Raw genomic sequence first — 19913 nt, 5'->3', positions numbered from 1 at the left:
CCAAATGTCAGGACGGTACAGATATCCCCCAAATGTCAGGACAGTACAGATATCCCCCAAATGTCAGGACAGTACAGATATCCCCCAAATGTCAGGACAGTACAGATATCCCCCAAATGTCAGGACAGTACAGATATCCCCCAAATGTCAGGACGGTACAGATATCCCCCAAATGTCAGGACAGTACAGATATCCCCCAAATGTCAGGACAGTACAGATATCCCCCAAATGTCAGGACGGTACAGATATCCCCCAAATGTCAGGACAGGACAGATATCCCCCAAATGTCAGGACGGTACAGATATCCCCCAAATGTCAGGACGGTACAGATATCCCCCAAATGTCAGAATGGTACAGATATCCCCCAAATGTTAGGACAGTACAGATATCCCCCAAATGTCAGGACGGTACAGATATCCCCCAAATGTCAGGACAGTACAGATATCCCCCCAAATGTCAGGACAGTACAGATATCCCCCAAATGTCAGAATAGTACAGATATCCCCCAAATGTCAGAATGGTACAGATATCCCCCAAATGTTAGGACAGTACAGATATCCCCCAAATGTCAGGACGGTACAGATATCCCCCAAATGTCAGGACGGTACAGATATCCCCCAAATGTCAGGACAGGACAGATATCCCCCAAATGTCAGGACGGTACAGATATCCCCCAAATGTCAGGACGGTACAGATATCCCCCAAATGTCAGAATGGTACAGATATCCCCCAAATGTTAGGACAGTACAGATATCCCCCAAATGTCAGGACGGTACAGATATCCCCCAAATGTCAGGACAGTACAGATATCCCCCCAAATGTCAGGACAGTACAGATATCCCCCAAATGTCAGAATAGTACAGATATCCCCCAAATGTCAGAATGGTACAGATATCCCCCAAATGTTAGGACAGTACAGATATCCCCCAAATGTCAGGACGGTACAGATATCCCCCAAATGTCAGGACGGTACAGATATCCCCCAAATGTCAGGACAGGACAGATATCCCCCAAATGTCAGGACGGTACAGATATCCCCCAAATGTCAGGACGGTACAGATATCCCCCAAATGTCAGGACGGTACAGATATCCCCCAAATGTCAGGACAGTACAGATATCCCCCCAAATGTCAGGACAGTACAGATATCCCCCAAATGTCAGAATAGTACAGATATCCCCCAAATCTCAGGACAGTACAGATATCCCCCAAATCTCAGGACGGTACAGATATCCCCCAAATGTCAGGACGGTACAGATATCCCCCAAATGTCAGGACGGTACAGATATCCCCCAAATGTCAGGATGGTACAGATATCCCCCAAATGTCAGGATGGTATAGATATCCCCCAAATGTCAGAACGGTACAGATATCCCCCAAATGTCAGGACGGTACAGATATCCCCAAATGTCAGGACGGTACAGATATCCCCCAAATGTCAGAACGGTACAGATATCCCCCAAATGTCAGGACGGTACAGATATCCCCCAAATGTCAGGACGGTACAGATATCCCCAAATGTCAGAACGGTACAGATATCCCCCCAAATGTCAGGACGGGACAGATATCCCCCAAATGTCAGGACGGTACAGATATCCCCCAAATGTCAGGATGGTACAGATATCCCCCAAATGTCAGGATGGTACAGATATCCCCCAAATGTCAGGACAGTACAGATATCCCCCAAATGTCAGGATGGTACAGATATCCCCCAAATGTCAGGACGGTACAGATATCCCCAAATGTCAGGACGGTACAGATATCCCCCAAATGTCAGGACGGTACAGATATCCCCAAATGTCAGAACGGTACAGATATCCCCCCAAATGTCAGGACGGGACAGATATCCCCCAAATGTCAGGACGGTACAGATATCCCCCAAATGTCAGGATGGTACAGATATCCCCCAAATGTCAGGACGGGACAGATATCCCCCAAATGTCAGAACGGTACAGATATCCCCCCAAATGTCAGGACGGGACAGATATCCCCCAAATGTCAGGACGGTACAGATATCCCCCAAATGTCAGGATGGTACAGATATCCCCCAAATGTCAGGACAGTACAGATATCCCCCAAATGTCAGGATGGTACAGATATCCCCCAAATGTCAGGACGGTACAGATATCCCCCCAAATGTCAGGACGGGACAGATATCCCCCAAATGTCAGGACGGTACAGATATCCCCCAAATGTCAGGATGGTACAGATATCCCCCAAATGTCAGGACGGTACAGATATCCCCCAAATGTCAGGATGGTACAGATATCCCCCAAATGTCAGGACGGTACAGATATCCCCAAATGTCAGGACGGTACAGATATCCCCCAAATGACCCCTTTTTGCAAAGTAGACAGTCCAACGTACTTCATAAGAGGCATGGAGAGTTTTTTGAAGTGTTCATTTTTTGTAATTTGTTTCGAAAAATTAAAAAAATTAAAAAAATTATATTCACTATTTTTTCCCTCTTCGGCTTTCAGGACAGCACCTTGAGAGACATCGGCTCCTCCCACCTGAGGAAACACCTCCACCCTAAACAAAGCCTATCACTCCCCTCCAACCTCAGTTTTGGTGTTTCCTCTGGTGGGGAGACGTCTCGAGGAAGCCTCAGGTGTTGTCAGGGGACAGCAGGGCCTGAGCCTTTGATGTTGGGTCCGAGGAGGACTCAGTGCAGAATGGAGTAAAGGCCGGAGAGCCGGCTGTGATCCTCCCTAGGAGTACTGCAGGGGCAGATGCGGTGAGATGGGGTGAGTGGCGGGTGCTGGGGCGGCCTCGGTGGAATCTGGAGAAGATCGGGGAGGAGTCCCGCTCCTTCCCATGCAGGCTGACTGAGAAGCACGCCGGGCCGGATTATGGGTGATGACATTTCCGGTGGAAGGGGCGGGGCTTCTTCCGGGGTCGTGGCTTCCGGCCGCGGCCCTATACTCCGGGGTCGGTGGCAATGGCGGTGTATCGCGGGACAGAGCCTGGGGGACAGGCACACCGCAGAGACTGGCGACCACCCTCCTGTCAATGTCGGGCGCAGAGGCATCGGGACCAGGCGAGGCCTGCACCAGCCAGACCCAGGTAAGGTGACTCAGTGGAGTCCTCCCCTACTTGTGGGCCCCTAGCTCCTGGGGTATTCCCCGGCCCTCTTGTGGTCAGAGGGTCTAGGGCGGGGGGGGCGGTTCTGGGAGAGTCAGGCCCTTAGTCCTTGCCAGGGAATAGGGGGAGGAGAAGCAGGTGGCCAGAGGGTAATAGGCTCTCTTTCTTCCTCCTTTTGTCTTTTTAGGGTAGGGCCCGGGAAAAGCTTAAACACCAGGGACCTAGACGGAAATGTCCGTCTTGCAGAGCAGCTCTCAAGGAGTCATGGAAGAAGGTTCTATGTGGGCCCTGTATTGAGGGTTTAGGGAAGGAAGAGAGTCCAGCCCAGGGTGATCTGGTCAAGTCTGTAAGGGAACTGACCAACACCTTTGACTCCTTCAAAAATTTAATGGAGAGTTTAGCCATTCCCCAAGCTGCGCCCCGCCCCCCCAACAGGTAGCTCCGTCAACTAGTAGGGAACTCCCAGAGGCTGGGGAAGAGGAACCCTCCCTGGATTATCAGTCTGTGGAGGACTCAGCAGGGGAGGGCCCCTCGGAAGATCCCAGAGGTCCCTCCAGGTACAAATAGTCCCTGGAAGAAGTGGATGACTTGTTAGGGGCAATTTACGATATGCTGGACATCAAGGAAGAAGTAAAACCTCTATCTCTACACAATCAAATGAACCAGGGTATGGAGGAACAGAAGCGAAGAGTAGTCCCCGTACACAAGGTTTTAGTAGACACTATAAGGAAGGAATGGCAGGATCCAGAGAAGAAGCCCTTTTTTTCCAAATTACTTAAGTGGAGATTTCCGTTCAGTGAGGACCCGTCAGACTTATGGAACAAGAATCCTAAGTTGGACGCAGCCTTTTCCCAGATTGCTAGGAAAATGGATCTGGCCTTTGAGGACATGGGTGTTTTGCCAGACCTGATGGATAGGAGAGCTGAATCCCTCCTTAAAAAGTGGTGGGACTCAACCCTGTCTAATTTAAAGTCAGCCATGGCCACTACTGTAGTAGCCAGAAACATGGAGTACTGACTTACGCAGTTACAGGCACATATAGTGGCCGATTCCCCTAAAGACAAAATCCTGGCATCATTTGAGACATTGTTGGGGGGGGTGGGGTACATTGCCGACGTATCCGCAGAGTCGGTAAGGCTGGCTGCTAGGTCAGGGGCTCTAGCCAACTCAGCTCGTAGGGCCCTGTGGCTTAAGATGTGGCAGGGGGATATCACGTCTAAAATAAAATTATGTGGCATCCCCCTTTTCAGGAGATCTCCTGTTTGGGCCGGGATTAGAGTCGGTGTTGGTCCGTACGGCGGACAGAAAAAAGTCCTTTCCCCTGAAGTGAAAGTTACAGGATCTAGGGGGTAGGAAATTTCATCCCCCAAAGAGACAGAGCCCTAGGGCAGAAGGAGAGAGGAGGACATGGGGGCAGAGAGGGATGGGCAAGGGAGGTGCGATATTCCATCTTCCTGACCAGCCCCAGAAACCACAGTGACTTGGTTCCCCCAGTGGGAGGAAGATTGGCAGCCTTCCTCCCACAGTGGGAAGCGGAGGTCTCCAGCCCTTTTATATTGGACATCATAAGACCACCGCCGAAAAGATTATTAACGAGTCTGACCAGGTGTCCTCAGAGGGCCTCAGCCTTGCTAGCCTCGCTCTGGGATTTGGAGGCACAGAAAGTGGTGGTAAGAGTTCCCGAGGCAGAAGTTGGGAAGGGTTTCTATTCCCACGTGTTTGTGGTTCAGAAACCATCAGGGGCCTACAGATTAATTTTAAATCTGAGACCCCTAAATGAGTCTATACGTTACAAAAGATTTCGGATGGACTCAATCTTTACTATCAGAGCCCTCCTTCCACCAGGGGCCTTCCTGGTCTCCATCAACCTAAAGGATGCCTATCTGCACGTGCCTATCGCAGAGGCATTCCAGAGATTCCTCAGGTTGGCAGTTAAGAGCACAGCAGGGACGCACCATCTACAGTTCCGGGCCTTGCCATTCGGACTCTCCTCCTCACCGAGAATCTTCACCAAGGTCCTGTCCGAAGCATTAGTTCTTCCTCGGCTAAAGGGAATTGCAGTCGTAGCCTATCTGGATGACCTGCTTCTATTTGCGGGTTCGGCAGTTCAACTTGCGGTAGACGTGGCAGTGGTGAAGAGACATATGGAGAGTCTGGGATGGCTGCTGAACTTGGACAAGTCCTGCCTAGTTCCTTCCCAAAAGAATGACCTATCTAGGGTACATTCTGGATTCCACCTGTCTGAAGACCATGTTAACCCCAGAGAAGCTCGTCAAGTTAGACGGGGGGGATCAGGCTGTTACTGGGAAGCCGCGACGTAGCCGTGAGGCAGGCTATGTCGGTGTTAGGACTGTTCACTTCGTCCATCCCGGCAGTACAGTGGGCAGGGTTGCATCTTCATCCCCTTCAACTTTTCATACTGAGAGTCTGGGACAGGCAGGTGTGGTCCTTGGATACCCAAGTTCATATTCCCTCCAGAGTGAAGAGATCCCTGTGGTGGTGGAGGAAGACAGCCAATGTGACTCAGGGGCTGTTATGGAGTGTACCGGTGGTCAGGGAGATCACAACGGATGCCAGCGCCCAGGGTTGGGGGGCCCACCTAGGAGATTCGGTGGTACAGGGAGAGATGTCTCCAGTAGAAAAGGGGGAATCCTCAAACTGGAAAGAGCTAAGAGCGGTATTGGAAGCACTCCGCTCCTTCCAGAGCTTGACTGGGGACCAGCATGTCCGCGTCCTCTGGGACAATGCAACAGCGGTAACCTACGTAAACACAGGGAGGGACAAGGAGCAGGTCTCTCTCTGGACCCTGGCAGCAGTGCTTCTGTCTTGGGCAGAAAGAAATCTTGCCTCTTTATCAGCCGTCCACCTAAAAGGGGAATTGAATCGGGTGGCCCATTTTCTGAGCAGACGACAACAGAGTTGAAGTGGGTCCTAAATGGAGAGGTTTACCAGGCCATTGTAAAGAGGTGGGGATCCCCAGACATAGACCTCTTAACGTCAGGTCAGAACAACAAGGTCCCGAGATTTTTTTTCCTAAACCGGTGGGATGGGGCGTGGGCAGTGGATGCGTTGGGACAGAGGTGGAATTTTCCTCTGTGCTACGCCTTCCCCCCGGTCGCCTTACTATCAGTGGTGTTGAGGAAGTTCAGGTTGGATAGAACTTCTCTCATCCTGATAGCTCCGTATTGGCCCCGGCGGGCATGGTTCGCACCATTGAGGGCCTGAGCCACACGACCACCCTGGGAATTACCTCCACGGAAGGACTTACTGTCGCATGGCCTGGTCCTATGTCCCAGGGTGGAGAGGCTGAAACTGACGGTTGGTTTCTGAGCAACAACTCCTGTTGGTGAAGGGGCTCTCAGCCAGGCTGGTGGCTACGCTCCTGGCTAGCAGGAAAACAGAAACCTAAGCCATTTTCAGGAAGGTTTGGAGTCGCTTTAAAGAATGGTGCTGAAAGGCATCAGTGGATACCCATAGCCTAGTGTCGGGGCTAGAATTCCTGCAGGCAGGGGGTCGATAAAGGGCTTGCGATCAGCACACTCAAGAGCCAAATTTCGGCCCTTAGTGTGTTTCTGGAAACCCCTTTAGCTAAGGAGGGATTGGTAATCAGGTTCTTTAGCACTCTGACAAGACAGACCTCCTGGGAATAGGCCATTCCCAATGTGGGATTTGACAAAAGTACTCAAGGTATTGATGGAGCCACCATTTGAGCCACTGGGGTCCTGCTCCCTAAGTGCTCTCACGCTTAAAACGTTTTTTGTGGTGGCGGTCACCACAGCAAGGAGGGTATGTGAACTGGAAGCCCTGTCGGTCAGGGCGCCTTACTTGCAAATTTTTCTGGATAGAGTGGCGTTCACGACGGACCCATCCTTTGTTCCGAAGGTGGCCCAAAAATTTCAGAGGGAACAGGATGTAGTTTTGCCCTCCCCGGTAGGGGAAAGGCAAGAGAAATTTCATTTGTTAGACGTCAGAAGGTGTGTGCTCCTTTACCTAGAGAGGACTAAAGAATTTCGAAGCACAGAGTCATTTGTTTATTTCTTTTGCGGGGGGGGGGGGGTGAGAAAAGGGAAGAAAGCCTCCAGGCGCACAGTGGCTAGATGGTTGAAGCTACCAACTGAACAGGCATTCCAAACCGAGGGTCTAGAGGTCCCAGAGGGAATCAGGGCTCATTCCCCACGGGCCGTGGCGGCAACTCAAGCTGAACTGGCAGGATCCTCCCTGGAACAGATTTGTAGGGCAGCAACCTGGTCCAGTTATGGGACGTTTGTGAGGGATTACAGACTTGACCTGGTCTTGGTGCAGGAGCAGGCCTTCGGACGTAGGGTACCGCAAGCAGTGAGCCCGCCCAAGGGGTAAGTACTCGATTATCCTCTCACAATGCTGTCCTGAAAGACGAGAGGGGAAACCAAAGTTCCACTTACAGTAACGCCTTTTCCAGCAGTCTCGGGACAGCACCGGGTGCCCACCCTTGGTTCCAGAATTGTGTATGAGATGTCTTCTAGTATGCCCTGCTGTCTCATGTCTCCCCAGGTGACCGGAGGTACGATTCCAGGAACTGAGGTCGGAGGGGAGTGATTGGCTTTGTTTAGGGTGGAGGTGTTTCCTCAGGTGGGGAGGAGCCGAGGTCTCTCGAGGTGCTGCCCTGAAAGACTACTGGAAAAGGCGTTACCGTAAGTGGAACTTTGATTTTTTGTTTTTTCCATCCTGTCACCAGTGCAGTGCAGCGTCATCATGTAACTGGCATGGCGGTGATCAGGGACACTGACTGGTGATGGCACGAAAAAAAAAGTGATTAATTTTTATTTTATTTTTTAAAAAAAAAATTATTAGTTTTAATTTTTTATTACTTTTTTTTTTCTTTTTTTAAGATTTTTTCTTCATATTTCACTATGACCAAAGTAGTATAACATGACCATAGTAACAATGTACGACTTTGGGGAAGTCAGCAGTATTTTATTTTTATTTTTTTTACACAAGAATTTCTTTGCTATAAGCAAGCATTTACCTGAATGACATCAATCCATTCAGGGGGTTTTTGTGCTTAGTTGTGATTTGGCCATGGCTAGTCACATGACACAGATGGGCTGTGATTGGCCCAGCTTGTGCATGTGATCTCTGTGACCAATCACAGCTCGACACACTTGTATACAATGGATGGTATGAAAGGAAGCCATCCATTGTATACAACCGTCATGTGACCTCCTGTGATTGGTCACATGGTACCGGCAACGGGGGCCGGTACTCAGATCTGTCATCGGCCGTGTCCGAGGTACATGGCTGGTGACAGATCGCATTGCAGAACGGCCCTGCAGGGAGGAAAACTGTGCATGCCCGAAAGGAAGCCATATGGAGTCCAACCGGAGGGACGAGCTGACCGCCATCTGGCTATAGGACGGGTGGCAACTGGTTAAAAATCAGTTGGATGAATGTATTTAGTCTAACCCTCCCCTTTCTGAGGATTCCCCCCTTCCCCTTTCAGAGGATTTCCCCTCCCTCCCCTTTCTCAGGATTCCTTCCCCCCTTCCAGTCCGGACACTTCCCCCCCTCCCCCCAGGCCAATTTTCAGCTTTCAGCGCTATCACACTTTGAATGACAATTGCACGGTCATGCAACACTGGACCCAGATGAATTTTTTAGCATTGTTTTGAGACAGATAAAGCTTTATTTTGGTGGTTTTTATTCAAGGCTGTAAGAGGAATCATTTCTCCTTCTCTCTGTCTGCATTCCTGCAGCCATTGAACTACTGTCAGGAATGGACTTGCCAGTAATGGTGGGACTCACCTGCCTTGTGGGCTGCAGTACCAGGGCTGGCCAGCGGGTGCTCCCAGCAATCAGAGACTCAACCCTGCAGCCAGCCAAACACCTGAAGCTGATCATGCAGGTGTATTTAAGGGATGGCCAGACCTGCAGTCTCTGCCTTGGTGTGTGTTTTTCCTGGGCCCTGTATCTTGTTCCTGCATTTCTGTTCCTGTTTCTGTCTGATTCGTTGCTGACCCTGCCTGATCCGGACCTCTGCTGACTTCTCCTGTTTGATCTCTGGCCTGTGACCCCGACCATTCTCCGCTTGCTCCCCCTGTTCCTACCTGCCCAATTGATATTGACCCGGCCTGCCTGACGACACTTGCATTGTATGTACTGTTATCTGTGGGTGGTTGGTTTGGTTTGGTTGCACTGTGTTATGTTTTAGTATTGCACTGCGTTTATGTTTGTATTGTTAGTGTTAATAAATTACATTGTTTATAACATATCTGAGGTCTGCGTTTCCCTGCGTCAGTCACACACCTCTGGTCATACCTGGAGCCCTGACAACTACTGTGAGAGTTGTGATTGGTCACAGCTTGTCACATGGTACAATGCTGTTGTGAATGAACCTGTACCATGTGATCTCTGTGATCATTCACAGATTTCACACGTAGTAAGCAATGATGTCAGAAGTGACAGTTTACTACTATTCATGTGATCACTGCTTGGCCAATCAGTGATCAGATGATTGGGACCTCACACAGCAGTTCCGTACAGCGATTGGTGTTGTGCTATGTCTGGAGGATGATTTCGGTGCTGCGTGCTCCTAAGGAGTCCACACAGGCAGGGGATGTGGGAGGACATTTATAGAGGTCCACCCGCTCCTGCACTGCTCCCGGTACGCACACGGGCCGGGCGGGAAGTGGTGAATATCCCGGTCATTTCCAATATCACGGGGAAGATTTTATCCCAATAGATTCTAATATAGCAGGAGAGATTAATCCTGTCTCATGGCTGTGATCTGCTGACTGGCCTCTCCTGTGTAACCTGACCCTCGCCCTGACCCTCGCACTGACCCTCGCCCTGACCCTTGCCCTGACCCTTTCCCTGACCCTCGCACTGACCCTTGCCCTGACCCTCGCACTGACCCTCGCACTGACCCTTGCCCTGACCCTCGCACTGACCCTTGCCCTGACCCTTGCCCTGACCCTCGCCCTGACCCTCGCACTGACCCTTGCCCTGACCCTTGCCCTGACCCTTGCCCTGACCCTCGGCCTGACCCTCGCACTGACCCTTGCCCTGACCCTTGCCCTGACCCTCGCACTGACCCTTGCCCTGACCCTTGCCCTGACCCTTGCCCTGACCCTCGGCCTGACCCTCGGCCTGACCCTCGCACTGACCCTCGCACTGACCCTCGCCCTGACCCTCGCCCTGACCCTCGCCTTGACCCTCGCCCTGACCCTCGCCCTGACCCTCGCCCTGACCCTTGCCCTGACCCTCGCCCCTGACCCTCGGCCTGACCCTTGCCCTGACCCTTGCCCTGACCCTCGCACTGACCCTCGCCCTGACCCTCGCCTTGACCCTCGCCCTGACCCTCGCCCTGACAAAGCAGTGAGGGATTTCAGCCCCCCTTTCTCCTCTCAGACTGTAAGAGAGAGAGAGCCAATTATAAGAGCCATTAAAGGAGCCAATGACAAGGACTCTGTCAAACAGGAAGTGCAGGTGCAAAGCATTGTGGACGATGGAGTCTTGAACAGAAACGGCCTTATAGGCTGATATGGAGATAGAGCTACAAAAGAACTACAAAAGCCATCATGCTTAGGGGGAGCAGAGTGAAGGGATCCATCTTGGGGTCTCCTGAGGAGAGGGAGATTGCATGTGGCAGGAGAGAGATTGGACCTGGCAGAGAAGTGCTGATGGGCAGTGCACTGCATGCTTGGTGATCTGCATCAGACAAAGGAACATCCAAACTGAGAGATGTGGCCTACAGTACAGTCCCTACACTGACAGGGTGAAGGGCTCATGGTGAGGTGACCACAGGAGCCGGTCATTTCCAGGACCATGGTTTGGGCCTTAGTCCCAGGATCTGGTGAGAGGGATTTCTCCCACTGTCAGATGACAGGAACACGGCACACATACTGCCACGGGATTACAATGATACTTTACCATAGGAGTGTAAGTGCACCAATGAAAGTGTCTCGCTGAAGACCCCAACATTCATCCTGTTACCAAGAGACTGAAGTTACTGGTGCCATACGGGCACGCGCATGCGTATTCAGGCCTCTATATTGCATGGTGTGGGAGGGAATAGCTCTACCTTGGAAAGTAGCTATGAAGCATCAGTTGGGCGCAGTGTTGGCCTATTGGGCTTGTGGTGTCGGGGGTTAGAAGGGAGAAGTCTGACACCACAGAGAGTCATCCTTCTGCTCTCCTCCTGCTTGGACATCATAGAGCTGAGTTTATGTAAAGGGGTTTGGACCCACTTTGAGGGCGCCATGTAAGTGTTTCCTCTGCTTTTGGGGTTATTCATGGTTGGAATCCCCTGAAAGCAGCCTGAGTGTAAAAGTGAGTTATATTGCTTCCGGTCTCAGGATTTGCTGTTCTCTGGATTCACCGAACGTATACCTGTTGTTCATGTTTATTACTTCCCATAGAGGTCTTACAGTAAAGCTGATCTCTGTGTTTATTATACCGTGTGTGCTTTTCATTGGTCCTTGTACTTCACTATTGTCAGGGGTGTCAGTTGGGGCTGAGACAGTTCTTGGGGTTGGGAGGCAGAGTGGCGGAGTGAACAAACGTAAGCAGCCCCCTCGGGGGGATCGCTACACTAATATTCTCCATGTCCATAATATATGTAATAGAGCTCCAGGCTGGCCGCGGGTTCTCGGGCATGGAGGACTATGTCATCCTGAGAATTCGGCCATTTGGGGAGGAGTTCGGTTCCATCTTGTGGACATTTTGTGGGTTCGCTCCCAAAGGTGAACACATCTCGTAGCTGAACACCCCCCCAAAATGTACACCCCACTGCTCAGTACAGATCGAAGTCTCGAAATCTTTCCCCCACTGGATGAAGGGAGTCATCTTGTTACATTCTGATGGAGATTGGAGGAGGTTATAGAATCGGGCGACGCCGCCGGATGTAGGAGGTTATAGAATCGGGCGACGCCGCCGGATGTAGGAGGTTATAGAATCGGGCGACGGCGCCGGATGTAGGAGGTTATAGAATCGGGCGACGATGCCGGATGTAGGAGGTTATAGAATCGGGTCACGCAGCCAGATGTAGGAGGTTATAGAATTGGGCGACTCCGCCGGATGTAGGAGGTTATAGAATCGGGCGACTCCGCCGGATGTAGGAGGTTATAGAATCGGGTCACGCAGCCAGATGTAGGAGGTTATAGAATTGGGCGACTCCGCCGGATGTAGGAGGTTATAGAATCGGGCGACTCCGCCGGATGTAGGAGGTTATAGAATCGGGTCACGCAGCCAGATGTAGGAGGTTATAGAATTGGGCGACGCCGCCGGATGTAGGAGGATATAGAATCGGGTGACGCCGCCGGATGTAGGAGGTTATAGAATCGGGCGACGCAGCCAGATGTAGGAGGTTATAGAATTGGGTGACGCCGCCGGATGTAGGAGGTTATAGAATCGGGTGACGCCGCCGGATGTAGGAGGTTATAGAATCGGGTCACGCAGCCAGATGTAGGAGGTTATAGAATTGGGCGACGCCGCCGGATGTAGGAGGTTATAGAATCGGGTCACGCAGCCAGATGTAGGAGGTTATAGAATTGGGCGACGCCGCCGGATGTAGGAGGTTATAGAATCGGGCGACGCCGCCGGATGTAGGAGGTTATAGAATCGGGCGACGCCGCCGGATGTAGGAGGTTATAGAATCGGGTCACGCCGTCGAATGTAGGAGGATATAGAATCGGGTCACGCAGCCAGATGTAGGAGGTTATAGAATTGGGCGACGCCGCCGGATGTAGGAGGTTATAGAATCGGGTCACGCAGCCAGATGTAGGAGGTTATAGAATTGGGCGACGCCGCCGGATGTAGGAGGATATAGAATCGGGTGACGCCGCCGGATGTAGGAGGTTATAGAATCGGGCGACGCCGCCGGATGTAGGAGGTTATAGAATCGGGCGACGCCACCGGATGTAGGAGGTTATAGAATCGGGTGACGCCGCCGGATGTAGGAGGTTATAGAATCGGGCGACGCCGCCGAATGTAGGAGGTTATAGAATCGGGCGACGCCGCCGGATGTAGGAGGTTATAGAATCGGGCGACGCCGCCGGATGTAGGAGGTTATAGAATCGGGCGACGCCGTCGGATGTAGGAGGTTATAGAATCGGGCGACGCCGCCGAATGTAGGAGGTTATAGAATCGGGCGACGCCGCCGGATGTAGGAGGTTATAGAATCGGGTCACGCCGCCGGATGTAGGAGGTTATAGAATCGGGCGACGCCGCCGGATGTAGGAGGTTATAGAATCGGGCGCCGCCGCCGGATGTAGGAGGTTATAGAATCGGGCGACGCCGCCGAATGTAGGAGGTTATAGAATCGGGCGCCGCCGCCGGATGTAGGAGGTTATAGAATCGGGCGACGCCGCCGAATGTAGGAGGTTATAGAATCGGGCGCCGCCGCCGGATGTAGGAGGTTATAGAATCGGGCGCCGCCGCCGGATGTAGGAGGTTATAGAATCGGGTCACGCCGCCGGATGTAGGAGGTTATAGAATCGGGCGACGCCGCCGGATGTAGGAGGTTATAGAATCGGGAGACGCCGCCGGATGTAGGAGGTTATAGAATCGGGTGACGCTACTGGATATAGGAGGATATAAAATGGGGTCACACTGCCGGATGTAGGAGGTTATAGAATCGGGCGCCGCCGCCGGATGTAGGAGGTTATAGAATCGGGCGACGCCGCCGAATGTAGGAGGTTATAGAATCGGGCGCCGCCGCCGGATGTAGGAGGTTATAGAATCGGGCGCTGCCGCCGGATGTAGGAGGTTATAGAATCGGGTCACGCCGCCGGATGTAGGAGGTTATAGAATCGGGCGACGCCGCCGGATGTAGGAGGTTATAGAATCGGGAGACGCCGCCGGATGTAGGAGGTTATAGAATCGGGTGACGCTACTGGATATAGGAGGATATAAAATGGGGTCACACTGCCGGATGTAGGAGGTTATAGAATCGGGTGACGCCGCCGGATGTAGGAGGTTATAGAATCGGGTCACGCCGCCGGATGTAGGAGGTTATAGAATCGGGTGACGCCGCCGGATGTAGGAGGTTATAGAATCGGGTGATGCCGCCGGATATAGGAGGATATAGAATCGGGCGACGCCGCCTGATGTCCAGACACTCCCCCCCCCCCCCTCCAGTCCAGACACTTTCTCCCCCTCCCCCCACCTTCACGTCCAGGCACTACCCCCCCCTTCCAGTCCAGGGGGGGAGAAAGTGTCTGGACTGAAAGGTGGGGGGAGAGGGAAAAATTGACTGGTCTTGAAGGGGTTAAACCCCCCCCCGATCCTACCCCCGCCATTGTGAATATAAATACAGACACATCCAATCCATGATGGACTTTTAGTGACACGTATTCTTCTGACATCAAGACTTACCGTTACTAGACACCAGGAAATAGACTCCGCCCCTTCTCTAACTGACGTCATCAGGCGAGTCCGAACCCTCTTCATCTATGAGGAATCTTTAGCTGACCTGAACCATAGAAGGACCAAATCTGACAAAGCTTGGACTCCCCGGCCCGACGGGTTCAGAACCGGAACCGAGGGTATTATTATGTTTCACCTTTTTGTTTTGGATCCTCTGAAATGATTATTTCTCAGAACTAGTCGGATTGCGAGGAATTATCCAATATTTCCTTTTCTCTCTTTGTTAGACTTCACCGCCGCACCTATTCTGTGATATTCCGCAGCTTCTCGCTGTCCGATTTTTGTTTTTTTTGTTGTAACTATATTTGTAAAACCGAATAACAATGTTTTATGGAAAAAAAAAAAGAAATGTGATAAACTAAATTGCGATCCATCCTGTAGTCTGTAGACGCGGGAACGGTCACACCAACCAATCATTACGCAGCTATTGGGATTTTATTTCACCGAAGACACGGAGCGGAATACGATTCGCTCTCAATCTTCTGTTTGTGTCTTCTATATATAAATCTGACATTTCCCACATATTACAGACATTACGGGACGAATCGTGACTTCTACACAAACGCTGAGATGTTCCCAAAGTGAATGTATTATAATTGGATCTCCATCATCGCTCATACTGAAGAATACTACAGATGTATCCATCGTCTTCTGTGTCTTCTATATCACATGTGACCTCTGTAGGACCATCCTGACCACAGGAAGCCTTGTGTGTCCCCATAAAATGATGCTGGACACAAGATATCAGTCCATATATGAGGGACACACGCCATTTATGGCCTCACGTAGTGGTTTGGTCGTATGTATCCCGTGGAGGTGGACGCACACACCCATTGGTTTGCAGTATATAGAAGAACGGGGGTTAAAGAAGGTCTATGGAATGAAAGCATCTGAGAAGATACTCAGCAATTCTGGACAATTCCTATCATCAGATGGACCTCATGTACAACGTTTATGTCACGTGTTGGAGTTGGTTTAGAAGGTTACAAATCTAGGTGAAGCTCGGCATTGGATTGCGATTTATAGCCTAAAAGTGGGTTTTTTCCCTCATTTACACAGAGCGCAGATACATCGGGGTCTCAGGAGGAAGAGCTCTGCCAATGTTTTTATAAACACCCCCCCTTTCTCATCTAAAACTTCGGTCACAACAAGTTAAAATAGATGTTTTTCCATTTTTGTCTGTGTTTTTCTTATATATAGAAGAAAAAACCCAGAACTTTGACCTCTGTAGGACCATCCTGACCACAGGAAGTCTTGTGTGTCCCCATAAAATGATGGAGGTGTTCCATCGGTGTCACAAAGTTCTTGTGGAATGTGATGAGGAAACAACAACCTCTGATGACGGGGAAGGTTCTGGAAGTTTATTGAGAAGAGAAGAGTTACAAAGTAAAAGTCAAGATTAGAAAGTAGAGAGATGAAGGTGTGCGGAGATCCTCAGACATGGCAGGTGGACCAAGGATCTGACCTCTTCATGCAACCCGAGGCTTTTCTCCTCCAATCCTGGACAGTTGTCATGGAGGAGCGTCCCAAACATCAACATTTTACAGATGAAATCATTCAGTGAAGAATTTGTACAAGCAGCTCATCATTCATCACAAGAGACATTCATTTGTGTTCTCTCTGAACACCTGATCAGCTTGTCCCACCTCCAGACTCCCAAATCCCTCATTGTAGAAGAAGGAGACCAACTGTCTCTATGTTCCACAACAAGACCTTCCAAGGATCCGGAGATCAGCAATTTGTTCTAATAACATCTTTCTGTAAAGTCATTCTAGACAGAGAAGCTGTTATTATAGACAGAACCCAACATTAGCATATAAGCACTTAGTCCTGTCATTCCATCATTAGTAATCACATCAGAATGATTTCTCTTTATCAGCTGAATGGGGCCATAGAGGAAACATCGCTCGGCTCCATGTGGATCATAGAGGGGCCGGGACTGGAGGGGCTAATGGTGATTGTAGTCCTCCTCCAATCCAATCCATCATTGTATCTCTATCCAATCATTGATCAATATTCCCATATACAGAGCCGAGGATCTCCACTTCCTGAGACTGTAGACCCCCCCCCGTCACCTGCCCACAGTACCCCACCCCCAACACGACCAGAATCATCGCTTATCAATCCCCGCCCCCTCTATGTCATAACCAATAGGAACAAGACTAGCACTGGCTGTATTCATAGTGACACTCATCACAGCCAATCACAGTGAGGGGGAGGGGCAATCACAGACCCATGGATTGGTCATGTAAAGGAACCCATGAGGACAGAAATGTAGGAATTCTCATTGTGGACAGTAAAGTGTGTCTAGACAGAACCTATTGTTCTAGTATTGGGTGAAGGGGGAACAAGCATGCAGCCAGTGAAGCCTGAAGAATCTGCCCACCTGCATGCTTGTTCCTGGTGGGTGACACACTAGGGAGTGAAGTGAGGTGACGGATGAAGATGACGGCCCTGGAATTCTATAAATGAATCAGTAATCTCGTTTCTTGTCCGCTGCTTCCTATTGGCTAAGTATTGCACCAATCAGATTCTCCGCCCTGTGATGTCCCCAGTCTCTGGGCAGATTTCTCACTTCGGAGTCCCCCCAGATATTGTTATCTGACCTTCCTCTATATATACCCCGGCATGGAGGGGCTCGGTGAAGGTGGTGGTGAAGGTGTGGAGGTGTCGGATCGGGTCACACAGATCATAGAAGGAGATCCGCCCGGCCTCATAATCCAGATCTATCCTGACTCTGGTACTGGCGCCATCACTGGAAAATGGGATCTCATGACTGTCATGTATGACCCAATACTGGTCATCCCACCCCCACCCCTTCAAACACCAGGACTTCCTATTATATCCAAACCTTGACTGACCTCCTCTCCGGTCTATACTGGGGTAACACACCCCGACTATCCAGCACCCTGACCCCCCGACATCCACTTCCCAGTAATGTCTCCCCGAGGAGAACCCCTGAGTGCTCATCACCTGAGGCTCATCCAGAAATCTCTTTAGAGTTTTTGGATAATTTGGGCTCTTTTCTGACCAGGATACAGTTTTCCCGTCACCTGATATATGTAGATGATGACCAGCTGTCCTCACATCCAGTGATACCTCTGTAACCCCCGACACCCCCCATGTTTGCTGTACAGCCCCAATATTTGGTCCCCCAGCCTGGCGGTGTGAGTGTTGTATGGTGGGGGAGGGTTGGGGGTCTGCCCTGGATGGTGGACCATTGATGGGACCTTTGCCCTTTGTAGTAGACTGTGGAGAGACATGTGTGCCTGTAGATTTCTGTACATTGACCCCAGACATGATATCAGATAGACCCGTGTGTAATATGTGTGAGATCCCCCCCACATCCACATCCCCTCCATCATGGAGGAGCTTCTCATGTCTCTCTCTGTCCTCATCATCTCCATCCTCAATATCCCACAAGTCACCTGTATCTGATTCCTGTAGGACAATCAGTGGATCCGTCATGTTACACAGCTCCTCAATGTAAAATACTTTGCTGTACAGCTCATCGATCTTTATTTCCAGATCCCGGATCATATCAGACAGTGATAAAAAGACCCACTCAGCATGCCCGGAGATTTCACTCAGGACTCTCTTCTCCAGGTCTTCCAGACGTCTCCTGAGGTCTCTGAACAGGTCAGTGACTCTCTTGGTTTCATCATCTGCTTTTCCTTGTACTTTCCTCCTGCGTTCCTGCAGACTCTGGACTCTTTTCTCTGTCTCCTCTCTCTCTGTCATCAGTTTCTGCAGAACATTCCTCAGTTTCTTCTTCTTCTTCTTGGAGGCCTCATCCATGGTTTCCACCTGGTGTCCCCGATGTTCTCCATCCACCCTGCAGGACATACAGATACAGGTGGAGTCCTCGGTGCAGTAATACTCCAGGATCTTCTTATGGATGGAGCATTTCCTGTCCTTCAGGGAAGTGGTGGGGTCACATAGGACGTGTTCTGGTGACTTGCTGTGGACTCTCAGGTGGTTGTCACACAGAGAAGCTTCACACATCAGACAGGATTTCACAGCCGGTACAGGAGTGTGAATACAGTAAGTACAGAAGACCCTGGACTCCTCCTGAGCACCCTGTGTGGTCTGGAGGGTCTCCGAAATCTTACACAGAGTAATGTTCTTCTGAAGGACGGGGCGTCTCCTGAATGTTACTCTGCATTCAGGACAGGAATAACCTCCAGTCTCCTCCTGTGTATCCAACACACGGCCAATACAGTCCCGGCAGAAGTTGTGTCCACATGTCAGGGTTACGGGATCCGTATAAATGTTCAGACAGATGGAACATTCCAGATTCTCTTTCAGACGAGAAGTTGCCATCGCTGAGAGCAGAAGAATAAAGTGAGAAGATTGAACTCTGTAAGAATTATTTATTAGGATAGTAACAATGTACAAAGTTCAGTCATTGATATAATCATGCAGTTACATTTGGACTTACTGCGTTGTGATTGGTTGATGGGTTTACTGCACGTTGCATATCCTCCTTGCCCTTTGGACCTCCTTATGTAATAAGAAGAGAGAAGAGAGGCGTGTTCCATGTTCATCTCCACAGAGACGGTGCACCAGATAATCATCACTTTGAACTGTCTGTGTTACCCCCGAGACCCCAATAATATGAACTGTCTGTGTTACCCCCGAGACCCCAATAATATGAACTGTCTGTGTTACCCCCGAGACCCCAATAATATGAACTGTCTGTGTTACCCCCGAGACCCCAATAATATGAACTGTCTGTGTTACCCCCGAGACCCCAATAATATGAACTGTCTGTGTTACCCCCGAGACCCCAATCACATAACATGAACTGTCTGTGTTACCCCCGAGACCCCAATCACATAATATGAACTGTCTGTGTTACCCCCGAGACCCCAATCACATAACATGAACTGTCTGTGTTACCCCCGAGACCCCAATCACATAATATGAACTGTCTGTGTTACCCCCAAGACCCCAATAATATGAACTGTCTGTGTTACCCCCAAGACCCCAATAATATGAACTGTCTGTGTTACCCCCGAGACCCCAATCACATAACATGAACTGTCTGTGTTACCCCCGAGACCCCAATCACATAATATGAACTGTCTGTGTTACCCCCAAGACCCCAATAATATGAACTGTCTGCGTTACCCCCGAGACCCCAATCACATAACATGAACTGTCTGTGTTACCCCCAAGACCCCAATCACATAACATGAACTGTCTGTGTTACCCCCGAGACCCCAATCACATAACATGAACTGTCTGTGTTACCCCCGAGACCCCAATCACATAACATGAACTGTCTGTGTTACCCCCGAGACCCCAATCACATAACATGAACTGTCTGTGTTACCCCGAGACCCCAATCACATAACATGAACTGTCTGTGTTACCCCGAGACCCCAATCACATAACATGAACTGTCTGTGTTACCCCGAGACC

At 50.5% G+C, this 19913-nt stretch overlaps 1 protein-coding gene across 1 annotated transcript; it reads right to left on the bottom strand.

Moving 5' to 3' along the window:
• Window positions 1-16571: 16571 nt before the first annotated feature.
• LOC149440551 (E3 ubiquitin/ISG15 ligase TRIM25-like) lies at window positions 16572-18809 on the bottom strand. Its single transcript, XM_089658471.1, has one exon. The coding sequence runs from the start codon at window positions 18807-18809 to the stop codon at window positions 17058-17060; it is 1752 nt and encodes a 583-aa protein (XP_089514597.1). The 3' UTR covers window positions 16572-17057.
• Window positions 18810-19913: the final 1104 nt, after the last annotated feature.

Source organism: Staurois parvus, unplaced genomic scaffold (genome assembly GCF_062004578.1).
Source record: "Staurois parvus isolate SC_StPar_1 unplaced genomic scaffold, SC_StPar_1.0 ptg001074l, whole genome shotgun sequence".
Lineage (NCBI taxonomy): Eukaryota > Metazoa > Chordata > Amphibia > Anura > Ranidae > Staurois > Staurois parvus.
The sequence above is the reverse complement of the archived record's forward strand: the minus strand, read 5'-3'. Positions and strand labels throughout refer to the sequence as shown.